Source organism: Quercus suber, unplaced genomic scaffold, assembly GCF_002906115.3.
Source record: "Quercus suber isolate HL8 unplaced genomic scaffold, Cork oak 2.0 scaffold_485, whole genome shotgun sequence".
Taxonomy (NCBI): domain Eukaryota; kingdom Viridiplantae; phylum Streptophyta; class Magnoliopsida; order Fagales; family Fagaceae; genus Quercus; species Quercus suber.
This window is the reverse complement of record NW_027069935.1, coordinates 170,607-194,700: the sequence shown is the minus strand read 5'-3', so window position 1 is coordinate 194,700 and position 24,094 is coordinate 170,607. Positions and strand designations below refer to the sequence as shown.

General features: G+C 36.0%; 2 protein-coding genes, 1 long non-coding RNA gene and 1 pseudogene across 5 annotated transcripts; 1 reads left to right on the top strand and 3 right to left on the bottom strand.

Annotated features, from left to right (window-relative positions):
* Nucleotides 1–115: 115 nt before the first annotated feature.
* Nucleotides 116–3,945, bottom strand: LOC112036193 (uncharacterized). 3 transcript variants are annotated; one of them, XR_010624803.1, is made up of 7 exons: nucleotides 3,850–3,945; nucleotides 3,504–3,581; nucleotides 3,350–3,397; nucleotides 3,104–3,181; nucleotides 2,941–2,992; nucleotides 1,464–1,569; nucleotides 116–643 (listed from the first exon to the last, which is right to left on the bottom strand). It is a non-coding gene; the product is annotated as an uncharacterized LOC112036193 (long non-coding RNA). The 3 variants fall into 3 exon arrangements; XR_010624802.1 differs by lacking the exon at nucleotides 116–643 and having other exon boundaries at nucleotides 1,119–1,569; XR_010624804.1 differs by lacking the exons at nucleotides 116–643; nucleotides 2,941–2,992 and having other exon boundaries at nucleotides 1,119–1,569.
* A 4,606-nt stretch (nucleotides 3,946–8,551) lies between these two features.
* Nucleotides 8,552–9,315, top strand: LOC112036194 (serine hydroxymethyltransferase 4-like; annotated as a pseudogene).
* Nucleotides 9,316–13,476: 4,161 nt separating this feature from the next.
* On the bottom strand, nucleotides 13,477–14,022 carry LOC136063089 (uncharacterized). Its single transcript, XM_065762988.1, has one exon. The coding sequence runs from the start codon at nucleotides 14,020–14,022 to the stop codon at nucleotides 13,477–13,479; it is 546 nt and encodes a 181-aa protein (XP_065619060.1).
* A 7,955-nt stretch (nucleotides 14,023–21,977) lies between these two features.
* On the bottom strand, nucleotides 21,978–24,080 carry LOC136063088 (uncharacterized). Its single transcript, XM_065762987.1, has 3 exons — nucleotides 23,601–24,080; nucleotides 22,580–23,350; nucleotides 21,978–22,211 (listed from the first exon to the last, which is right to left on the bottom strand). The coding sequence occupies exons 1-3, from the start codon at nucleotides 24,078–24,080 to the stop codon at nucleotides 21,978–21,980; spliced, it is 1,485 nt and encodes a 494-aa protein (XP_065619059.1).
* Between the last annotated feature and the right edge of the window lie 14 nt (nucleotides 24,081–24,094).

Sequence of the window (24,094 nt, the reverse complement as noted above, 5' to 3'; positions counted from 1 at the left end):
TGTGCATAAAAACATATTACATGTTGAATATGAATTAAAGAAAATCCAAACACCAAAAATGAATCCTTTCACCAATATATAATCTAATTTTGGTATATAAACTAAAAACTGTAACCTACATTACAAATACTATCCTATTGTCCTCCCTGGTTCTATTAAACATCTAACATAATCAGATTATTAGAACTATAGTTAAACACAAGAAATGAGAATAAACGACATAGGTAAACATATGTGACACTAAAAGTGCATATGGAGACCAAATCAACAACATAAGAAATGAAAATAAATGATCTAGGTAAACACATGTGACTAGAAGTACAGATGGAGACCAAATCAACAACAAAGAGATTTGCAACTTTCAATTTCATCATCAATATGACTAATGCATGACAACCCAATCCCCAAAGGAATTTGGGGTTAAAGATCGACAGCAATCCACTGAATGGTGAATCATGACTGATCCAGTACAAACTCAATGCTTAGTGATCCTTTGATAGGATGGGTTGAGTTAGTCTTCAAAAGAACTTCATCAAGACAATTTTTGTGCTTCTCATATCCGTGACCGCACAAGCCAGGGGAGACTAAGGGCTCGAAGACGAGAGGAATAGTCATTTATTGCAAGAAGTGCCAAGCTGATTGCCTGGTTATCAATATATGGTGCATTGTTTTAGTGTTTTTTTATGCACATTGTCAACCTGGTAATTGCAAGAAAAGAAAAGAAAAAGTGACATAAAATGGCCTCATCAACAATTACAAGAAGACCAAGTTATGTACAAGTTACATCAAAACTAGCACCAAGCCTTTTAAATGCATGATTTATTTCAACTAGAAAGAGGACCAAGCTTTTACAGACTCTTTTCTAAGAAAACAAATAAATATATAATGGGAAGTTAATGAAAAGTAACCAGACTCTGTTTTTTGCAGACCCACCCCACCCCCCATTAAATTTCCCAAGCAAGATTAAATGCATAATGCATTAAAGAACTTATACAAATACAACAATCACATGTAGGATTTGGTTTGTTCCTCATGTTCCAAATACCTGAAAACATACCAAAGTGCATTTAATCTTAATGCTATAGGAACACATATTGGCTAATTATGGACAAAGAATATGAATTAAAATTTTATAATTGCACAAGGGGTATTCCTCAAAACAATTATACTTATAGATTTCCTACTATTTTACTGACAATATCAAAGTAGCTAAAGAATTTTAAAGCAATCCCAAGAAGCAATATTCTACCATGTGTAAGGGATTATCCTAGCACTGCAAATCTAGCCTGTTTCAAAATTGAGTTTCATTTCATCATCATTCCTTCCTAGCAATGAGTGCTTGAATGATAGTGGGAAAACAAATAAGTGGGATCAAACCAGAATAGAAAATTATCTGGCGAAGGAATCCCTCAAGTGTTCCAAGCTTTCCTATGTAGTTTGCTACATTCCCAGATGATCCTAACCTGCCAGGTGAGCCATTGGCCAATGTCTCAGCCAGGGATTGTTGCAATGCCTCCATGCCTAGTAACAGAGCATCTCAGTTAAAGGCTCCAATTGATTCACAAGAAGCTGCACCATTTGGCAATTCAGTCAAAAACGTTACAAAATCATTTTTAAAAATAAAGAGTAAAGAAGTGCTGCCAACATGGAAACAAGGTATTAAAGATTTTAATTTTTGACACATAAGTGCCCTTTTTTTTGTCACAACATGTAAAATACATCCGTTCCAAAAATGGGTGATGAATAAGAAAGCACAATGTAGAAATCAGAAGGGCTAATTAGAACTTCCTTTACGGTTAAGAAAACCAAAACTTCCATTACTCAAAAAGTAAGAAAGAAGACAATATAGTCCTTACATTCATGTACATAGACTCCAATGTAGGAACCAAGGACAAACAAAAAACGGTGGGGCAAAAGAGGAGGGCGGGGGGTTCAGTTTATACAGACATCCTTCGTTAAATATGTATGTGTGTATGGTGCATCTTCCCCTACTAATGCCATACATGTGTTAGAAAAATGGTTAAGTAACTAAATTCATCATTGCTTAATAGTTTAAATTTTTAGGACTAGTGGTAGTATGTCATACTATCAAAATAGGTGGCCTTGAGTTCAAGCTTTTGTTTTCTTGATTACAAAAGCCACAATTTTAACAAGGCTAAACTCTAATCATGCCACAATTAAAAGAATTGATAATGTAGGGAATTTTTTGTAAAACCTACAGCCAGCTGACCCTGCCTAACAAAACTAGTTGCCAGGTAATCTAGGGGCATTCACCCATGACAGACTAAGAAAAAAAATCACAATAAAGGCCAAATTCAAATAATAAAAAAGTGGTTCTAAATTCAAAAATAAAATCAGAAATAATAAATTCTGAATTAATTTTGGTGCTCCTTGCATCAAAAGACACACAATGACATTGAGATACATGTTAAGAAAATTTCCATGTGACATAATTAGTTTTCCAACTTTAGGCATTTGGAGCGTACCCCAGTTAGGTCAAACAATATATAAGTGAATCTACATGTCAAGTTGATTTCAAATAGGTAAGCCAGCAACCAATTTTGAGAATTTTTAAAATAAAAAAAATTAAAGCCACTATGCAGGTTAGAGTTCATCTCATGTAGTTTAGCAAAGAAACCTGAATGAGCTACATAAACACCTTGGCATGATTAAAACCCTTTAAGGTGTCCATATCAAATTGTATGTTGAGCTTGCTTGCGGCTTATCATGCCACGCAACTACGAATTTAAAATAATTTGATCATAACCTCAGTAACTTGCATATTTAAGCTACAACCATGTGGTTACATTATTAAGGACCTTAACACAAGATACTAAGAAAAATGATTCTAAAGATTTTAGAGATATTAATTCCGTGAACAATTTTAAAAATCCAGGCATACAATCATTAAAGAATCAAGAGGAAAAGAAGTTTAAATACCATTTCCACTCATTCAATGGGATTAAGCTCCTGAACTTGAGATAAATATGCCCTAGAAGAAAAAGGATTAACAGAAACATAATAACAATGTCCTAAGCCCTCACATTGAAAAGGAAAAAGGATAAAAGGAGTACTGCACTTATTGAGGATAACATTGTCAAACCTGCTGGCGGGCTCACCGGAGCTCTTGTTCTAGTTGATTTAGCTTTAGGCGGCTACTCTCAAGTTGTCGCACATATGCCTAAAAAATGAAGTAAAAACAAGTTGTTGCATCTTATCCACAAACTATCATAAGATGGAGCAGCTTGCATTCCAGCATATGCAGCAATTATATATTGAAAGCACAGTAAAATAACAATGACAACAATGTTCATGAGGAGAAAAGAACTAAAGACACAGAAGGGCCTACTTTTTTCCTTAATCAGCTTTTTCTGGCAGCTTCACGATTTTGAGTAAGCTGGTGTAACATCCATGAAATTTTGATTTGAAGGTTTTTGAATGTATATTATTTAAATCGTATTGATCTGAAATTATCTGAATATACATTGTTTAAATCATATTACCTTTTGATCCCCTGATTTCTCTTTTGATTTATCACCGGAATCAGAAGCCACAACAGCAGTCAATTGAACCCTTTCATGCTGCGCAAAGACAAGGAAAGCACAAACTTAAAAGTCACTGGTAAAGAGCAGCCAAGCTTTCCAATGAAATAGAAAGTTTTTACATGCAATATTACTTTCACATGGCAACACCAAAAGCAAAGATAGAACTCATTATAGAATTATCGTATGGATCTAATGAAAGGGCATATTACGTTTTAGTATCAAATTACAACTACATAAGGTATTTATAGATGACATAATCTCTAGAAAGCTGAATAAGATGCATAAACAATGAGAGAGACATCACCCTTTGATTCTTGTCAAAGTTCTGGTTCTCGCGCTTCCGTGGACCCTTTCAAATTCAGAAACAAAGAGAGAGAGAAAGAGAGAGGGAGAAGGGATGAAGGTGGGGGTTGGCCCAAATGGGAAAGGCCCATTAAAGCTTATGCCACAAGAATGGATTTGTATTCATTGAGTTGGAATAAGTTCTAGATAATAGACATGAGCCCACAAACTACAAAACCCACAATGGGCCTTGGCTTGATTTGGTTAAGTAAAGCCTTATCTAGCAAAGGAATAGTTGAGATTTAAATAGATTTCCAACTCAAAGGGTTTGAAGCCTATCTATCTATGGGGAAGAGTTTTTTTTTTTTTTTTTTTTTAGAACTCATTATAGAATTATCGTATGGATCTAATGAAAGGGCATATTACGTTTTAGTATCAAATTACAACTACATAAGGTATTTATAGATGACATAATCTCTAGAAAGCTGAATAAGATGCATAAACAATGAGAGAGACATCACCCTTTGATTCTTGTCAAAGTTCTGGTTCTCGCGCTTCCGTGGACCCTTTCAAATTCAGAAACAAAGAGAGAGAGAAAGAGAGAGGGAGAAGGGATGAAGGTGGGGGTTGGCCCAAATGGGAAAGGCCCATTAAAGCTTATGCCACAAGAATGGATTTGTATTCATTGAGTTGGAATAAGTTCTAGATAATAGACATGAGCCCACAAACTACAAAACCCACAATGGGCCTTGGCTTGATTTGGTTAAGTAAAGCCTTATCTAGCAAAGGAATAGTTGAGATTTAAATAGATTTCCAACTCAAAGGGTTTGAAGCCTATCTATCTATGGGGAAGAGTTTTTTTTTTTTTTTTTTTTGTTAATACAAAATAAAATTTTACTATATACGTGTATGAATCTCCCTTCTAGAGACTTGAATCCTGACTTTTCTCCCCTAACACAAGAACTTTGTACTTGTGAAGTGACCATCATACCAAAAGTGCGCAATTGTATATGAAAGAGTTAAAACCTTTAGGAAAATGAATGAATCAGTAAATTACGAATAAAAATCATGTACTACTTTTGTATTTCACTTTATTCTCTACCAATTACTATTTTCTAAACACAAAAATTTGCACAAATGATATTTATTCATAAATTACATGTTTGGCTACGCTACAAAATAAAAAATTAATTGCCAAGAGTCTTGTAACTCAATTAATTGGTACTTCCTAGTGTTTCTAGGACATCCAAGGTTCAAACCTCATCTCCCCAAAATTTTTGTCAATTCTAGTATAAGAACTTACTTTTTATATTTTACATACTAAATTTTGAAAACACTCAACATCATATTATCTATTTTACATTATATTTCATTATAATATCAATTTTTAAGATACACTTTTTCTACTATCAAGAAATTTCTCTCTGCCTTTAGCTTTGAGGCATTTCCTTTTCATTCTTTGATATTACCGTATTTACTGCAAATACTCTAAGTAATGACTAACCATAAGAATCCTAAAGATTAAGTATTCTCAATTTGTCAATGACTAAAGGAGATTGTTTAGGAATTGTGTGTGCACTTTTATTTTGTAATTAAATTGTATTTTTTTCACCCTAAAATTTTAAGTGTATATATATAAAAGAATTGTCACAACAAGTGTGATCCATGGATTTGAATTCTCGTTGTAAAAAAGACACATTAAATATCATTGAGCCACAAATTTCACAATAATATAATTTCATTTTTTTGTTGGCAGTATTCATTAGGTGCTGAACAATCGACCTTTATTTCCCTCTTGTTTTTTTCTCCAGCCCAAATGATTCTTTTTACATTTTACTCACGTAACATTTAAGATAGCACTGACTACTGAGTTACAAAACATGACAACACCACAAAACACATGCATAATGTGAAAAAGCAGTGAAACCCTTAATGTCATAGACTTTTCCTTTGATCTTTTAGCAATATTTATTTTTAGGGCAATGAATAATGTAATGTACGTTCACTGAATGCAACTAAATGCCATCACGAGTCATGACATCTTCACTAACTTTATTTGAACCCCTAAATCAAATATATATATATATATTATGGAAAATCAAATCTAATTTCAAATTTTAATCTCGTACTAACTTTTTACTCTCTTTTTTTTATATATATTTTTTAAATTTTTTTCCTAAATTAAATGGGGTTATAATAAATTGGATCCAAATCTCCAGTTGGGCAGTTCCTTTTTTTTTTTTTTTTTTTTGTGTGGCGTAAGTACGAAAATGAGATTTCCTAAATTAAATGGGGTTATAATAAATTGGATCCAAATCTCCAGTTGGGCAGTTCCTTTTTTTTTTTTTTTTTTTTGTGTGGCGTAAGTACGAAAATGAGAGCAGTAAATGAAGGCCTTATAGTGGCATTTCAGAATTTAATATCAAGATTACTCCATTAATTCATATAGGTCATTGTGGTCTTTTTATTCTTGCCAAACTAGAGACAAATGAAACATGTCCACACCGTGAATATTCCATATTTAGTAGTGGATCTGGATCATAGCATATTTATCATTCGGATGAGTCCAACTAGAGATCATAGCACTATATTCCATAATTAGCTAGAGATGCATAAAATGTTGGCCTATGGCCTCCCCTTGAACTTGTAAGGCACCAATTTGAAACTGTAATAAGGCCCATTTTCTTTAGATTGTCAGGTGTTAGAATCTTCGCTTTCACAGTGAACCAAATAAAACAAACCAACATGAGAGGGACACTATCATGCCACACCGCTTGCTAGGGAAATTATTGATCCTCCCAACTCCTCAAAATTTTGTAATAAAAACTCAATTGTAAATTTGTAAATCCTCTAAATCTGAAAGAAGTCCAAATCTACGACTACGAGGGCGAATCTTACTATTTTTCTGGCAAAATACAATTCCTTCGATCGGGAAGGAGTAATTCTTAGAAGAAACTCTACAAATAATTGAGAAGAAACATTTTGAAAAGAAACCACTCTTCAAAAGAAAAATAATAAAAAATAAAAATCTATTACCTAAGCATTAGAATTTAGGAGTAGGCGAAACATAACAATTTAGGAGCAATTAGTGTTAAATGCAAGGTTTTCATTTTTTTTTCCTTTATATAGTTTGAATAATTAAATCCCAATTGATTGTGGTTGTAATGATCCCACTTGAATAAAAAAATACACCCAGGAGATCTGTCTAGGTTAAATTTGATCAAGTTGGATTTATCGAGCTGATGGGTTAAATTCACACTATCAACCATAGATAGACATATTGCTTTGAGCTCAAATTGTACCATTTGGCAATGAAATCACCTACATTCAGGGTAATAGTGTTACAATATGATCAATTGCTCTATAAAAAAATGACATGTTAATTAATAAAAATTACAAGTCAGCAAACAGAGAAAACCTCCTCATCACTCTGTTGATTGTTAATCTTTTCACTATGGGTAGCATTCCGCCATTCTCACGTATGATGCAAATGGATTGAGATCGTATACAATAATCATGATGTAATTTTTTTGAATGGCTGAGATAGATAGTTACAAAAAGAAACTTTCAATCTCAACCATTGATTAAAAAAATTAAGGAAAAAAAGTGAAAGAGAAGTAGAAAGTAAAAAGTAAATTTTTTTTTTCTTTATTTTTTCGTGAAAGATGGTAGGGATCTTAATCCAATACAAATCATAGTGCATGAAATGACAATCACTGGAGAATATCTCTTTCGGCCAACACTGCAATTAAAGTCGTTGTATATCTTTCTACAGTGACTTCACCAACAGGACCCATATCCTAAAATTAATCCTCAGATGCAAATGAGAGAGAGTATCATAGTTTCTTTTTTTCTTTTTCTTTTTTGATGGGAGAGAGCAATGACGTGACAACTGACAAGTCGTCGGTGTTCAATAATGAAATAGCCTAGTTCTAAACGACATGCCGTGTTAGACTATCTGTTGTTAACTACTTCTTGTTTTCTATTGAAGAAATGACGGACTTGTAGATTAGAGTTATTAGTTAGCAATGACTGTTGTTTTGTTTAATATTATTCCATTTAAGGGTGTTCACCAAACCGCATAAATCGCACAAATCGCAAAAACCACACCAAGACTGCTCGCAAAATGGTATAACCGCACCACACTGTAAGTAATAGTGCACCGCACTGCACCACACCTTATGGTGTAATGATGTTTGCAGTTTTATAATAGGAATAATTACAGTAAACCCACTTGAGGTTTAGCCCGTTTGCACTTTGCCTACCCGTGGTTCAAAACTTATCACTTTGCCCACCCGAACTTCAATCTGTTACCCCCCCGTTACCCACCCCACCCTCAAACGTTAGAAAAACATATTTTTAAGGAAAAACAAACATAACAAAGATCAAAAAGTTAGGGCTTTTATTTCTTAAGAACTTCTATGAGAACAAATTTTATCAATGCAAAATGAATTTTTAACCAAGCCCATGTTAAACAAAAGATATATCGAAGCAAATAACAACAACAACAGCGAAGACAAGGACAACATTGTCAAAATTGGCCTTCCCTGGTTTCTTCCCAAATTTCTTTGAAGATTTTTCTGGGTATTTTTTGCTTTCGGGTTCTGAGGTTATTCTTTTCTGAGATTTGCTCGTAGAAGTTCTTAAGAAATGGATCCCGTGAAATAAAAATGGATCACGTTATGATTTCTTAAGAACTTCTATGATTTTTGTTTGTCCTCAATCCATAAAAATGGATCCCGTGAACGCTTGGGGAAACACACCTCTGAAAGCAGTAGACCTAGATATCCACGATCTAATCGAGAAGGAGAAGCGTTGTCAATGCCGTGGCATCGAGCTTATCGCTTCCGAGAAATTCACCTCCTTCGCTGTGATTGAAGCCTTAGGCAGTGCCCTGACCAACAAATACTCAGAAGGCATGCCCGGTAACCGATACTACGGAGGTAACGAATTCATCGACGAGATTGAGAATCTCTGCCGATCTTGAGCCCTCCAAACATACCGTCTCGACCTAACCCAATGAGGTGTCAATGTACAGCCATATTCAGGTTCACCAGCTAATTTCGCTGCCTACACCGTTGTGCTTCAACCACATGATCTAGCCCTCCAAACATACCGTCTCGACCTAACCCAATGAGGTGTCAATGTACAGCCATATTCAGGTTCACCAGCTAATTTCGCTGCCTACACCGTTGTGCTTCAACCACATGATCGTATCATGGGTTTGGATCTTCCATCTGGGGGTCATTTGACACATGGGTATTACACCTCTGGTGGGAAGAAGGTCTCTGCTACCTCCATTTACTTCGAGAGTTTGCCTTATAAGGTGAATTCCACAACTGGGTATATCGATTATGATAAGTTAGAGGAAAAGGCCTTGGATTTCAGGCCAAGGTTGATCATTTGTGGTGGGATTTCAGGCCAAGTTAGAAAAATGGATCCCCAAGTGTTCTTAAGAAATTGTATTTTTTGTTCTCATAGTTCTTAAGAAATAAAAACCCTAACTTTTTGATCTTTGTTATGTTTGTTTTTCCTTAAAAATATGTTTTTCTAACGTCTGAGGGTGAGGTGGGTAACGGGGGGGTAACGGATTGAAGTTCGGGTGGGTAAAGTGATAAGTTTTGAACCACGGGTAGGCAAAGTGAAAATGGGCTAAACCTCAGGTGGGTTTACTGTAATTATCCCTTTATAATAAGAAAACCGCACAAATTGCACCCTCTCTATATATTAATATATTTAATTATTTTTAATATTAAATATATTATTAATAGTTTAATAACCTTAGTTTAAAATAATAATAAAATAGTTTGATAACTCTATCAAGTGTTGATTAAGAAAGTCAGTCCAAAATAAAGAAAAACTAGCTCAATAGTTTAAAACTTGGACCAAAACAAAGGGAAAAATTAGTTTTTGGCTAAGCAGAAAAAGTCTAAAATTTGAAAAATATATCAACTTCAAATCATTCAAACCGCATTTTATACACCGCACCGCATATATAACCGCAAAAATGAGGTGCGATGTGGTTATGGTTTTGGCTAAACTTTAAATTGTACCGCACCATACCGCACTGCACAAGTAACCGCAAAAATAAGATGCGGTACAATTATGGTTTTATCTAAACCACACCGCAAAGTGCGGTGCTAAAAATGGCTCAAAACCACACTACACCGCACCACGAACACCCCTAATTCCATTGGTCAAGTTAGTTATTTTACTTATTTATTATGCTGTTAAGTTGAGGAGTTAAGAGTGTTGTACAGTTATATATGAGAAAAAGTGCCCATAGGCTTGAAGTGGCCTAAAAAAATAAATGAGGGCATTTCATGAAGAATCACTAAAACTGAAATATATATATATATATATAAACCATCAAACACAAAAAGTGGTAAATTAGGAATAGAAATCTTTTTTTTGGTGAAAGATGATTCATTAAAACCAACTAAAGGGGAACAACAGGATTAGGACACAGCTGTTAACATACACCCTTTGAGATCATCCACAAACACATCCAACAAGTCCACAAGCGGTCTATGAAAAGAAGAAAAAACACTATCTAAACTAAAACTCATTATAGCAAGGCTATTCGCACATCTATTTGCCTGACGGAAGCAATGCTTAACACAAACCTGAGGAATGCGAGAAACTAACAACCTGCAGTCGTCCAAAATAGGAGAAATAACATTATTCACATAGTCTGGCTTGTTCAAAATGTCCACAATGCTTACCACTTTTGTGTTCCATTTATGTTTTATTAATTACAATTTGTTGAACATCAAAAATAAGACAAATGATCTCTATTGGTAAATTATACATTTGGCTATGTTACAAACTACAAATTGACTCATTCAATATAAATAAGGGCAACACTAAGGGTGTGTTTGATAGAGTGGATTTTAAGAAGGTTGGAAAAAAAAATGGAGAGAAAATGAGAAGAGAAAACTTGTTGGAGGATGTTTGGTTGAGAGGAGGGGAAAAAAGTGATAGTGGAGTCTAAGTGTTTTCTTCCTGAACCCACCAGAAATTAATCTCTCAAAACTTGAGAGAAAAGGGGAAAGAAAAGGAGAACAAAGAGCAAGGTTGTTTTGGACAAAAATGTCCTCCTCTAGTGTTAAAAAAGTGTGTTGGCTTTTGTCTTTTTTTTTTTTTTTTTTTTTTTGTTTTTTTTCATCTGTTAACATTTAGTTTTTTTTTTTTCCTTGTTTGCGTTCATCAGTTTTTTTCCTTTCACATTTTTTTTTTTCACTACGAGGTGTCTTTCTATATACAATTTTTAATAAAAATATAGTGTGAAAATTTTTTTTATCTAATAAGGGTATGAGAGTAAATTTATATAAAAGAATTTTCCATTTTTCTATCTCTCAAACCAAACATACATGAGGAAAAATTAAATATTTTTTATCCTCCCACTTTTCTACCCTCTCATCATTTTCTATTCTTTCATTTTTCCACCCCTCCAACCAAATAGACATTTAGGTACAATATTTTAGGTCCAGTATATTATAGACATTTTAGGTACAATATTTTCCCCCCTGCACTCGTAGGCGCCACTAATCTGACTGACTATTACCTGCGAATCGCAATGTACAACCATGACCTCGGCGCCTGCTGCCTTTGCCAGGTCTAATCCTGCCAACAATGCCTCATATTCGACATCATTATTGGTCGTCGGGAAGTCCAATCGGATCATGCACTCGATTTTATCCCTGTCAGGGGTTCGAATTACTACCCCGGCACCTCCGGCTTGCCTGTTTGATGATCCATCCGTGTGGATGTTCCATAGTCTGAGGGCTTGTGGCTCCTGCTGCTCCGTTTGCCTGTATTCGGCGATGAAGTCAGCCACTGCTTGGCCCTTTATTGCGGTTCGCGGTCGGTAGTGGATGTCGAACTCGCTAAGCTCTATCGCCCATAGGGCCATTCGTCCGGCTGCTTCGGGGCTGCTCATTGCCCTTTTTAGGGGCTGATTTGTCAGGACGATGATGCTGTGGGCTTGGAAGTATGGTTTCAGTTTCCGGGCTGCGGTTATCAGTGCGAAGGCGAGTTTTTCCATGTGGGGGTACCTTTCTTTAGCCCCCCGGAACCCCCTGCTTATGAAATAGACGGGTCGCTGAGTCCCTTCCTCTTCTCTTACTAGGGCCGCGCTTACTACCACCTGCAAAGCTGCGAGGTATAAGTAGAGGTCTTCTCCTGGTTTGGAGGGGCTGAGCAAGGGTGGCGAGGCAAGGTATTTCTTCAGATCTTCAAACGCCTTCTGGCACTCCTCCGTCCATTCGAATGATTTCTTTAAGACGCGGAAGAACGGTAGGCACATGTCCGTTGCTTTTGAGACGAACCTGTTTAAAGCAGCAACTTTGCCATTCAGGCTCTGTACGTCCTTTGCTGTCCTCGGCGGTGCAAGCTCCATGATAGCCCGTATTTTCTCTGGATTGACCTCTATTCCTCTTTGGGATACCATAAAACGCAAGAATTTTCCTGCTGTTACCCCGAATACGCACTTGTCCGGATTCAATTTCATGTTGTATGACCGTAAGGTATCGAACGTTTCCTGGAGGTCGTTCAGGTGATCTTTTTCGAATGGGCTCTTGACTAGCATGTCATCGACGTAGACCTGTACGTTCCTCCCTATCTGGTGCGCGAACATTTTGTCCATTAGCCTTTGGTACGTCGCCCCAGCGTTCTTGAGTCCGAATGGCATTACTTTATAGCAAAAGAGGCCTTGGCTGGTGACGAAGGACGTTTTCTCCTGATCAGATTCCTTCATTTTGATCTGGTTGTAGCCCGAGAAGGCATCCATAAAACTTAGGAGCTGGTGTCTGGCCGTGGAGTCGACTAGTGCATCTATCCGCAGGAGGGGATAGCTATCCTTTGGACATGCTTTGTAAAGGTCCGTGAAGTCGACGCACATTCGCCACTTTCCACTAGCCTTCTTGACCATGACCACGTTCGCCAACCAATCCGGGTAATATACCTCCTTAATGAAACCCGTCTCGAGTAGTTTTCCGACCTCTTGCGCTATCGCTCTGTCCCGTTCAAGAGCGAACACTCGCTTTTTCTGCCGGACTGGTGGGGTTGAAGAGTTCACGTTCAGCTTGTGTACTATGACAGAGGGATCGATCCCGGGCATGTCTTCGTGGTTCCATGCGAAAACGTCTTGGTTCCTCCTGAGGAATGTTATGAGGGCCTGGCGTACAGGCTGGCAGGCCAATGTTCCTATTCTGGTCGTCCATTCTGGTTTGGATTCGTTGAGCGTTATCTCCTCCAGCTCTTCGACCGGTTCTGCGACCGTCCGCTGCTCTTCTATGCACATTGTCTGATGATGATATTCCATTTCCAGCATGGCAATGTAGCACTCTCGGGCGGTTGCCTGATTTCCTCGTAATTCCCCAATCCCATAGTCCTTTGGGAACTTGATCATTAAGTGGTATGTTAATGTCGCTGCTTTCCATGAGTTAAGTGTGGGTCGTCCGAGAATGCCATTGTAAGCGGAGGAGCAATCCACCACGAGGAACATTACATTCCTAGTGAGTTCTTGCGGGTAATCACCCACCGTTACAAGGAGTGTGACAGAGCCTATTGGGAATACCCTGGTCCCTCCGAAGCCGACGAGTGGGGCACTCGCCGGCGTTAATCGTGCTCTGTCTATCCCCATTTGCTAGAATGCTGGATAGTATAGAATGTCTGCTGAGCTGCCGTTGTCGATTAGTACTCGATGAACGTTGTAGTCCCCCACACGTATGCTGACGACCAGCGCATCGTCATGCGGGTGATGGAGTCTCCTTGCGTCTTCTTCGGTGAACCCAATGATAGGGCTCTCCACCCGTGTGGCATTAGGCCTCGAGCCTGTTAGATGGACGTTCAGGACCGATCTGAGGTACGTTTTTCTAGCTTTTTTGGAAGAACCGGTAGACGCCGTCCCTCCCACTATCATCCTTATGTCTGCGATCGGGGGTCTAGGACGCTTGTTATCCCGTCGGGGGGCCGGCTCCTGGCGATTATGATCCGCTTTCTCTCTGTTGACGAACTTTTGCAACTTTCCTTGCCTAATGAGGGCTTCAATCTGCTGCTTTAGGTCGTAGCAATCGGTTGTATCGTGGCCATGATCTCGGTGGAAACGACAATATTTGTCTCGCAGCTGTTTGCTTGGGTTGCTCTTTAGTTTTCCCGGAAATGTTAGTGTCTCCTCGTCTTTGATTTGCATCAAAACTTGGTCAATCGGGGCATTCAGGGGGTGAAACTTGTGAACCTCCCGCTCGGGGGTTAGGGCGCCTTTCGTCCCTTTTGTCTCCTGTCCTTGGTCTTTTCTGCCCTTGATCCTGACGCCCATCCACCTGGCGTTCCCTCTTCCTGGGCCTTTCCTCCCGTGCAAGTAGTGCGTCTTCCACGTTCATGTACTTGGTGGCCCTGTAGAGTACCTCTGACATGATTTTGGGGTCGTTTTTGTATAGTGAGAACAAAAACTTGCCCTTCCGCAATCCGTTCGTGAAAGCTGCCACCAGTATCTTGTCGTCGGCTTCATCAATTGAGAGTGCTTCCTTGTTGAAGCGGGTTATGTAGGATCTTAGCGTCTCATCTTCTCTCTGCCTGATGCTCATTAAGCACGCTGTGGAATTCTTGTACCTGTGTCCCCCTATGAAGTGCGAGGTGAACTGAGCGCTTAGTTCTTTGAAAGTGCTGATAGAGTTCGGTGTCAGCCAACTGAACCAAATCCTCGCAGGACCCTTCAGTGTGGTTGGGAAGGCCCTACACATGATTTCTTCCGGTACTCCTTGTAGATGCATCAAGGTCTTGAATGTCTCCAAGTGGTCTAGGGGATCCTTGACCCTATCATAGCTCTCTATTTGCGGCATCCGGAACTTGTGTGGTAGGGGGAAGGAATTGACGGGGCCAGTGAATGGGAGTCGGTCCGGTTCACTAGGTCATCCAGATCGCTGGACACTCACCCCTTTAGGGCGTTCATCATAACTTTCATCTGTTCTTTCATCGCCTGCATCTCTGCGAACATAGGCGGAGTCGTCGCATCCGTGAGGGATGGGAGGCTCATGTTCTGTCGTTCTGGCCTGCTTGGGGCGTTACTCCCTTCAGGCCCTTCTCGTTCTCTTTGCATTGCGCTGGTGCCTTCCTGATCCTCCCTCTGGTTGTGGGGTGCTGTGTTTCTTTGACGCAGCTGTTCTTCTAGGTCATGATTTTGTTTGATGAGACGCTCCACGGCCGCAGTGAGGGTCCGAACCTGTCTTTCGAGTGCGGTCGTGGGTAGTCCCTCTCCTTGAATGTCGTTGGTTGTTGCCATCAAGTGAGTGAGCACCATGCAACTCTTCTGTCTCAGGGATGAAGCAACGTCTGACCGCTTTCTTCTTACGTGATTCCCACAGACGGCGCCAACTGATGAAGCTGAGAAGTTCACCAATAAGTCGCGCAATGCTCTTTTTGCTTGTATGTTAACCTAAACGAAACAAGGGAGAAAACCTATCAAAGGGCACCGGTGTGGTGCCGGCCTAATACCCTCCGAAGGTCAAGTCAGAAAGTATTCTCACAACTCCAGAGTGCTAGAGAGGGTAAAATCATGCGTACCTGGGTTTGTGAGGGTATTGGGGCTTTTATAGTAGTAGAAGGTTGACATCTCTTTCTTGGTGCGGAAGTCTTTTCCTTATAGGACTCTCCTTGTAGAATCCTAAACGTGATGGACAGATCTCCTCCTTATAGGGAAGATCTTTACCAAATATATAAGATTTCCAGAGTCCTACTAGCGCAAGGACTCTGTTTAGGCCCTTATGAGAGTGGGCCAAAATATCCCCCATGAGGGGTCCAACAGGCCCATGGACAACCAGCCCAGCTTCCTTCACTCCGTCCGTATCCGGTCCGTTCACATGAGATCCGTCCATTGGAGGGCCATGCAAATGACAGGCTCGCTCATCCTGATGTCTGCGGACCATATACGGCCCGTCCAATCACATAAGGCATTCCAGCGTGTATTTTCTCCCTTTCAATTCCTATTCCAACAACTTTGCAAGTAGCATCGTTGCCCATTAGAACAGAACCACAATTAACCGACTTGTAAGTGTCGAACCAATCTCTGTGAGGAGTCACATGGAAAGAACATGCTGAATCCAGAATCCAAGAATTGATCAGCCGGTTGGCACTGGATGAAATAGAAAGCATATCTCCATCTGAATCTAAATTTGCTGCTACAATGTTTGCAAATCTTGAGGACCCTTCCTTTTCTTTGTCTTTGCCTCTTTTCCACTCTGGACAATCTCGCTTAATATGCCTCTTCTTTTGGCATTTATAGCACTTCACTGTTTTGCTTTTGGATTTGGATCTGCTATGTCCTCTAGCAAAATTGTGATCTGTCTTTCTTCCTTCCACGATCTTGATTACCCTTTACCATAAGCCCTTCACCAGAACTTTCACTCGAATTTTGCTTCCGTTGGTAATGATCCAACAAGGCTCCTGAGATCTCTTCAAATTTCAGAGTCTCTTTCCCCCAAAGTAGAGTTGTAACCAAGTGTTCGTAGGAAGCCGGGAGGGAGGACAAAAGCATCATCGCCTTGTTTTCATCATCGAATTTTATATTAATCTGCAACAAGCCACTAATAATTTTATTAAATGGCCAAATCTGCACCCTCTGCCATCTTAAGCTCGTATAGTTTTCGCTTAAGATTTAGTTTATTTTTGAGGGACTTGGACATATACCGACTCTTCCACTTCAACCATATAGCCAAAGTAGACATGTCATCTATGACATCATACATAAGCTCATCTACCAGACATAGTCGAATTGTACTGATTGCCTTCATATCGAGTTCTTCCCATTCGTCATCCATCATTGTCTCTGGTTTCTTTGCTTTCCTGTACAAAGCCTTCACCAAACCTTGTTGTACCAATAGATCTTTCACCCTTCTTTGCCATAACCTGAAGTTACCAGTTCTATCGAACTTAACTACGTCTACCTTGGCAATAGGAGCATTGATCTCCATTAAATGAATCAACCTGGAGCTTTGATACCAATTGTTGTGAAAAATTGTGAAATACTCTGTTTACACAAGGTTAAAGAAAAGAGAGAAGAAAATATGACACAAAAGATTTACGTAGTTCGGCAATATGTCTACGTCCACGGGAGGCGACTTTATAAAGTTTCACTATAATTTTGGAGATTACAACAATAGCTTGAAGACACTCTCACACAAACCCAAACCCTTAATACACCCTTGGTTCTCTCACAAATAAATAGAGAACACCCAGTTGTATTTAGACAAAAGTTGCAGGATACTCTAGCTTCCTATCTCTGGAGCACACACATAGAAGAAGCTCTTTGCTATCTCTCATAGGAACTCTCTCTTGCTCCACCTCTATTTATAGCTTAAAGTTCAGCCGAAATATTAATAGTTTCACTTTCAGCACATGAAACTTATCAGGCCAAAAGAAGATGGCCAGCATTTATTGCCAATGGAGTCATCCATTTCGGCTACAAGAAGAAAGCATGAATTTGGTTTGCATTCCTTGCCTTTTTGACAATTCCAACAAGACAACATTTAATGCAAGCTTGTTGTATTTCTTCACACATGATATTTGGTTGAATATCATCCAAACTTTCTACATGGGCATGCAAGCCTTTTAATGGCTTGTTGGCTAATATCAAGCCACTAAGTTTGACAATTCAAGCCATTCCAACATAACTTATTATAATAATCTCCGATGGGAATTTGAATAATAATTTGAAAACTTAAAATTTTAGTTATACTAAAAGAAATTGGGAAAATATCATGCATAATACTAACAATAGTTAGAAGAATATGTACCATTTCAAAAAAGAATAGTAATATCAATAAAAAAAAAATTATATATTTGTAAAAATAAAGTGATGAAAATTATTTTTTGAAAATGTTTAATTTTTAGGAAGAACAAACAATAGAATTTAGAGAATAAAGTATACATATTCAGTATAGGTTTGTTATGAGTTTTGGTTATCATAATATTCTTTAAGAGAATGAAGAGTTTGAATAATTTATTTGAAACTTAAAAAGTTTAGTTGAAAAAAAAAAACATAGCATACTATAACACAATTTCGAAGAATACTGACCACATTATACATGAATAATATCAATCAAACACACCCAAAATAATAGAATGATAATTGGTAGAGATAGAAAGATGAAAAATAATTTTAGAAATTGTTTAAATTTTAGGAAGAACAAAATTATCTTCAACAAGTTTTAGACTACAAATTATACATTATATTATAATTACAATTACAAAATGATTATCTATTTCCAGTTTTTCACATATTGCGTGGATTTGTGACTAGTCTATATCTATATATTACTAAAAGCTGAAGCGTGACATTTATTGTTGCTAAACTCCTATTGTGTCATCTCATCGCCACGTCATTTACCACATAATTATTATTTATTATTTTATTTTACAAAAAAAAAATTTAAATAGATTATTGACTTTACATATTCATCTTTGTCGGTTTTAACATTTATAAATATTTCTTTTTTAGTTCCAATTTTCCTATAATTTTTTTTTTTACATTCACTTATTTTTTAAATATTTACACTTTCTTCAACCTTTCTTCTTCCCTTATCTTTTCATCTCCCTACTACCCTCTACTTTAATATTGTTATTCATCTTTTCCTTCATCTTCCTTTATTTGTCTCTTCTTATCCCTTCCCTCTTATTATAAATTTGTCACTCTTTTCCATTCTTTACATAGCTTTCTCTCACAAAAAAGTTCTCTCTCTCTCTCTCTCTCTCAAAATGTTTTGGTGAATTTTTATTTTTTATTGCATCTCCGCTTTAGGTTGATAAGGGGGTGTTTGGTACATGTGTTTAAACACATTTTTTCAGTTTTAAAACAACATTTCACGTATTTTCACACATTTTCACTCACACGTATTTCCAAAAAAATTGAAAACTGTTGTTTAAACACACGTACCAAACAAGGCCTAAATTTTTGTGTTTTTAAAAACTCTAATTTAGGTTGATACAATTTAATTTTGTGTTTTAAGTTATTATTATTATTATTATTTTGCTATTTGATTGTTAAAGTTTATCTGATTACATTATAAAAAATTAAAGATAGTAGATAAAAATAAAATATTATTCCATTACATAGAATAATTTGGATAATTTAGTGTTTATTGTTATATCTTTTAATTTTTCTTGTTTTTTTTTTCTCTTCTATTTTACTCAATATTGAAATTCAACCACATCCTTCTTATCATTAAATTATTTATATTTTCTCTCTCTTTTTGTTTTAAAACATAAGAAATGTATTTTTTACATTCACATATTTTTTTAAATATTTACACTTTCTTCTTCCCTTACCTTTTCATCTCCCCACTATCCTATACTTTAATATTGCTATTCATATTTTCCTTCATCTTTCTTTCTTTGTTTCTTCTTATCTTTTCTCTTTTACTATAAATTTTTCACTCTTTTCCATTCTTTGCATAGTTCTCTCTCTCTCTCTCTCTCTCTCAATGTTTTGGTGGATTTTTATTTTTAATTGCATCTCCGCTTTAGGTTGATAAATTTTTGTGTTTTTAAGAACACTAATTTAGGTTGATACGATTTAGTTTTGTGTTTAAGTTATTATTATTATTATTTTGCTCTTTGATTGTTAAATTTTATCCTATTACATTATAAAAAATTAAGGATAGTAGATAAAAATAAAATAGTATTCTATTACATAGCATAATTTGGATAATTTAGTGTTTATTGTTATATCTTTTAATTTTTTTTTTATTTTTTCCTTCTCTTCTATTTTACTCAATATTGAAATTCAACCACATCCTCCTTATCATTAAATTATTTATATTTTCCCTCTTTTAAAAAAAAAAATATAAAAGATGTAATATTTACTTAAATTCAAATAAAAGAAAATTATGCTCATCAAATTGTACTCATTTTTTTTAACATTTATAGTTTCTCCAACCTTTCTCCTTCTCTTAATCTTTTCATCTCCCCAAACATTCTACCTTGATATCACTCTTCCTCTTTCCTTTTATCTTCCTTTATTTTTTTTTTTTTTTTTTATCATCCTCTTAGTATAAATTTGTCATTCACTCTTCCATTCTTTACATAATTTTCTCTCACAAAAAAGTGGTTATTTCCCACTCTTTCTCCCTCAATTTTTTGGTGGATTTTTATTTTTATTTTTCTTTCATCTCTATTTTAGCTTGATAAAGTTTTGTATTCTTTAGAACTCTATTTTGGTTTATGGGATTTAGTTTTGTGTTTTAAGTGTTTTTTTTTTTTTTTATGACTTTGATTTTTAAATATTATCATATTGCGTTATAGATAATTAAAAATAGTATATAAGAATGTACTATTATTATATTACATAGAATTATTTGGATAAGTTAGTGTTTATTGTTATGTGTTTTATTTTTATTTTTATTTTTGCATATCATTTTATTTAACATTTAAATCCAGCCACATCCCCCATATATATCATTAAATTATTTATATTTCCACTCCTTTTTTATTTTAAAAAATTTAAAATATAATATTTTGCCTAAATTAAATAAATAAAATTGTCCACATTAAGTGGAGTAATGCTAGGGAAACAATCATTCTCACACCCAATGCATCAAAGGAAGAATGAAATACAAAACAAATCAAGTTAGAAACACTAAATTAAAATAAATAAATAAAACTAATAATGCATATTTAATGTCATAGAATCATCATCAAATTTTGGAAAACGATAGGTTGCCAATGGAGAGAGAGAGAGAGAGAGAGATGGTATAGAAAAAAACCAATATAAAGTAATAAAGAGTAGATAAAGAAAAAAACCAAACGTCAATTAGTAATCGTTAATTGGAAAACAAAGAGGTTGTAAGGAGAAGTAAAAAATAAAATAAAGATTACTGTGTGGAGAACATTAAAAACTCTACAGTGTAGTAACATAAACCGTTAAATTCACTTAAAAAATTAAATTGACAATCAACAATTAAATACAATCGTTGTACTAAATTTAAATTTAAAACTAATCAAACTCTAACTATGGAAACCATATTAATCATAACTAAAAAAGAGATGTTCTCTGATAGTAGTAGAAATTACATAAGAAATAAAGTTAGAAAATTTAAAAATCCATTTTTTGACATTTCATTTAACATTATTTATAATATATATATATATATATATATATAATTTTCATACACTATTACGTTTGAAAATCTAATGAACAATGTTACATTATCTCATTTATCGTCTTATTTTATGCATTTTTGGATACTGACTAAATACTAAACTGATATAAGAAAATGTAATGTGCTCGCTCACCTATTGTATGTCTTGCTCAGCTTCACATATCCTTCTCAATAGTCTCAATTTGCTCCCCTTGCTCTGTCTCATGATTTGCCTGCTTTTCCTGTAAGAATAAAATATATACGTGATTTGAGTAATCATAATATTTGCTATTGGAAAAATGATTGTTGCTACTATATTTGATCGTAAGTGAAAATGTTATTGTTTTTCAAGACAATTTTTTCTTTTTTTTATATGTAAATTGTGTTTTGCCATCCTTTATTTATTTATTTTTTCTTTTTAATAAAACTGGGGTCTAATTTTTATACTAAGTAATAAAAGCTTAAAGTATTTGCAAATAATATAGTGCGATGGTTTATACAAAAGAGTTAAAATTCAGCCATTAGTGAGATATTTGTGGTGAGAATGTGCTATACCTTTCCTTTGAAGATGTGCTCTATGGTGGCATTCAGCTCTCCCTTCCAATGATTCGTTCTATAATCGTCTACTACCTCTAGCTTAGGTGTTTTTAGATTAGATGGAATAAACGTGCTTAAACTAGGACATTCCTTCACCGTTACTTTTTTCAGCGATGGCCACTCTAAAGCATTGGCTTCATTGCAAAAGCACTTCAGATTTGGTAAGTCATTGAGCAATATTGAGTTCACTTTGTGGAACAGAACGTCCTTTTCTTCCTCTTCTTCTCTTGCTCTTGCAAGGATTTCTTCAATTTTTCCACAGCGAATAACTATTATGTCCTCTAACATCACAAGCAATTTTGCTATGGATGGCGAGAACAAATATGTTAGACTATTGCATTCCACAACTTTTAAATATCTCACATTTCCAAAGCCCAGATCCTTTCTGGACCCTTCTTCCATATGTGCATCAGATTATTTAACCCCTTAGAGTCAAATGCCTTAACAGATCAAGTACCGATGCCACGTGGCTTTTCCCAACATTTAGTTCCTCAAGTTGAAATATAACTTCATGTGATAAATCACAATCCTCCAAGATAATTGATTCCAGATTCTTTAACCACTCAATCATATGGGATGGAAAAAGAGATCGTATCTCTGAGGGATTGTCGATATCATCAACTTTTGGATCTTTTAGCTTAGTCAAAGTACCCTACAAAAATTCAAATATTATTAAAAAAGTAAAATAATAATTTTTTTTATTTATTGTTTGTTTTTTTTATAGAGAAAAGATGATAGAAAAGCAATCAATGTCTTTTTATTATGGGTTCGGTTAGCCATCTATTTTGAAATTTTTTTTATAAAAATTGAAAAAATTATCAAAATAATGAATTATTTTTTAATTTTTCTATAAAAAATTTCTTAAAATGAATTACTAATATATGCTCTAAAGAGGCACGGTAAGTTACCGTGTTGAATGCATTAAGGTTATGACCCACAATTGATTGATTGGATATCTATATGACAGTCGGTGACCATAGTCCACTGGGATAAGTGCATAAATCTAGGACTTGTACGTACCTCTTCCTTCACAGAGTAGCTTCTTTGGGATTTATTAGTGGTGCCTTGGTCTGACACAGTCATCAGACTGTAATTTTTGCGACGTGGTACACACTCAAGGCATCGCCAAAGAAAACTAGGGGACCCAAGTTCTTGCTCATTGGGTCTTGAATCCAATTCCCTATTGATTTTCTTCGACTTTCTTGGGCTCTGAATTTCTGAACCAATTGTTTTCAATTTGGGACAACCATCCAAATAAATACACTTAATGGATGACCATTCAAAAGAATAAGCTTTGATATCCGCTGCCTCTTCTTCTCCATCTCTTTGAACAATGTTTTCGATTGCTTCACAATATCTTATCGTAATGCTTTGAAGTTCCACAAGCAGTTTTGCAATAGAAGTTGGGAATAAATATCTTAGACGATGACATTTAATCACTTCAATGGATGTTAGTTTTTGAAAGCCTTGAATTCCTAGTGGAACATTCTTCCACACGTATGTCAACTCATATAAATATTGTACCTGTAAAGTTTTCAACTGAGCAAGTACTGCGATTCTTTGGTGATCTTCGTTGACCTTCAGTCCTTCAAGATCAAATACCACTTCTAGTGAATCAGCTAGCAACAATTCAAGATTTTCTAAATTCGGTGGCCACAAGATGGTGTTGGATGAGAAGAGTTTATGAGAGATAATGGGTGTTGATTCAGGAAAGGGGCCAGTATGTTGTTGAATGTCTGTCGTCTTGTGCTTTTCAAGATTGGTCACTTCATCAGTGCCGATCCTTCCAACCTGATGAATCCATCAAATTATTATTAGCATCAGCGTTCAACTTTTTCAGTTTTATTAGCATCAAATCCAGACCAGAACGAAATGTTAAAAAATTGATAAATCAATTTGATAAACTTAAAACAACGAGCTTTTGAATGGTTTAACTTAACTATACAACAATTTATTAAATAATAGTAATATTTTACAGAGAGAGAGAGAATCTATCTGGGAATTGGCTATGATATATCTCTTTTAAATTAGCCAATCCCACCAGTTCCAATGACTCCAGGATAGGGAAGGCAGCACGTGGAGTCAGATATGACGTGGCATCCATTACATATTCTACATCTTCACTTCCAACAACTTCTAGAACCTTCAAGCATTGAAAACCCTCTTTGTCTAACTCATACGCAATGTTTTTTAAATCTTTTATTTTTTTCAACCTTAATATTTCAGATCTCTTTAAAAGTTGAAGAAGCATCTGCCTCTCCGCAATATCACTTAGGTCACAGCTTTCAAGTACCAAACTATTTTTAAATAAATAGTTTGAATCATCATATCCATTACCCCTTGGACGTATCTGAAATTTTATCGTTTCATTTTTGAAGGGCAAGTCTTTTGGCAAGACCTTAATATTTGGTATTTCAATTTTTAAAGCCATCAAATAGGACAAAGACATGAGTTCAGTAAGGCTTGCGTTTGCTCCCTTTTTCTCTTCTTTCTCTTCCTCCTCCGCTTCTTCCTCTTCCATAGGTTTCCAGTTCG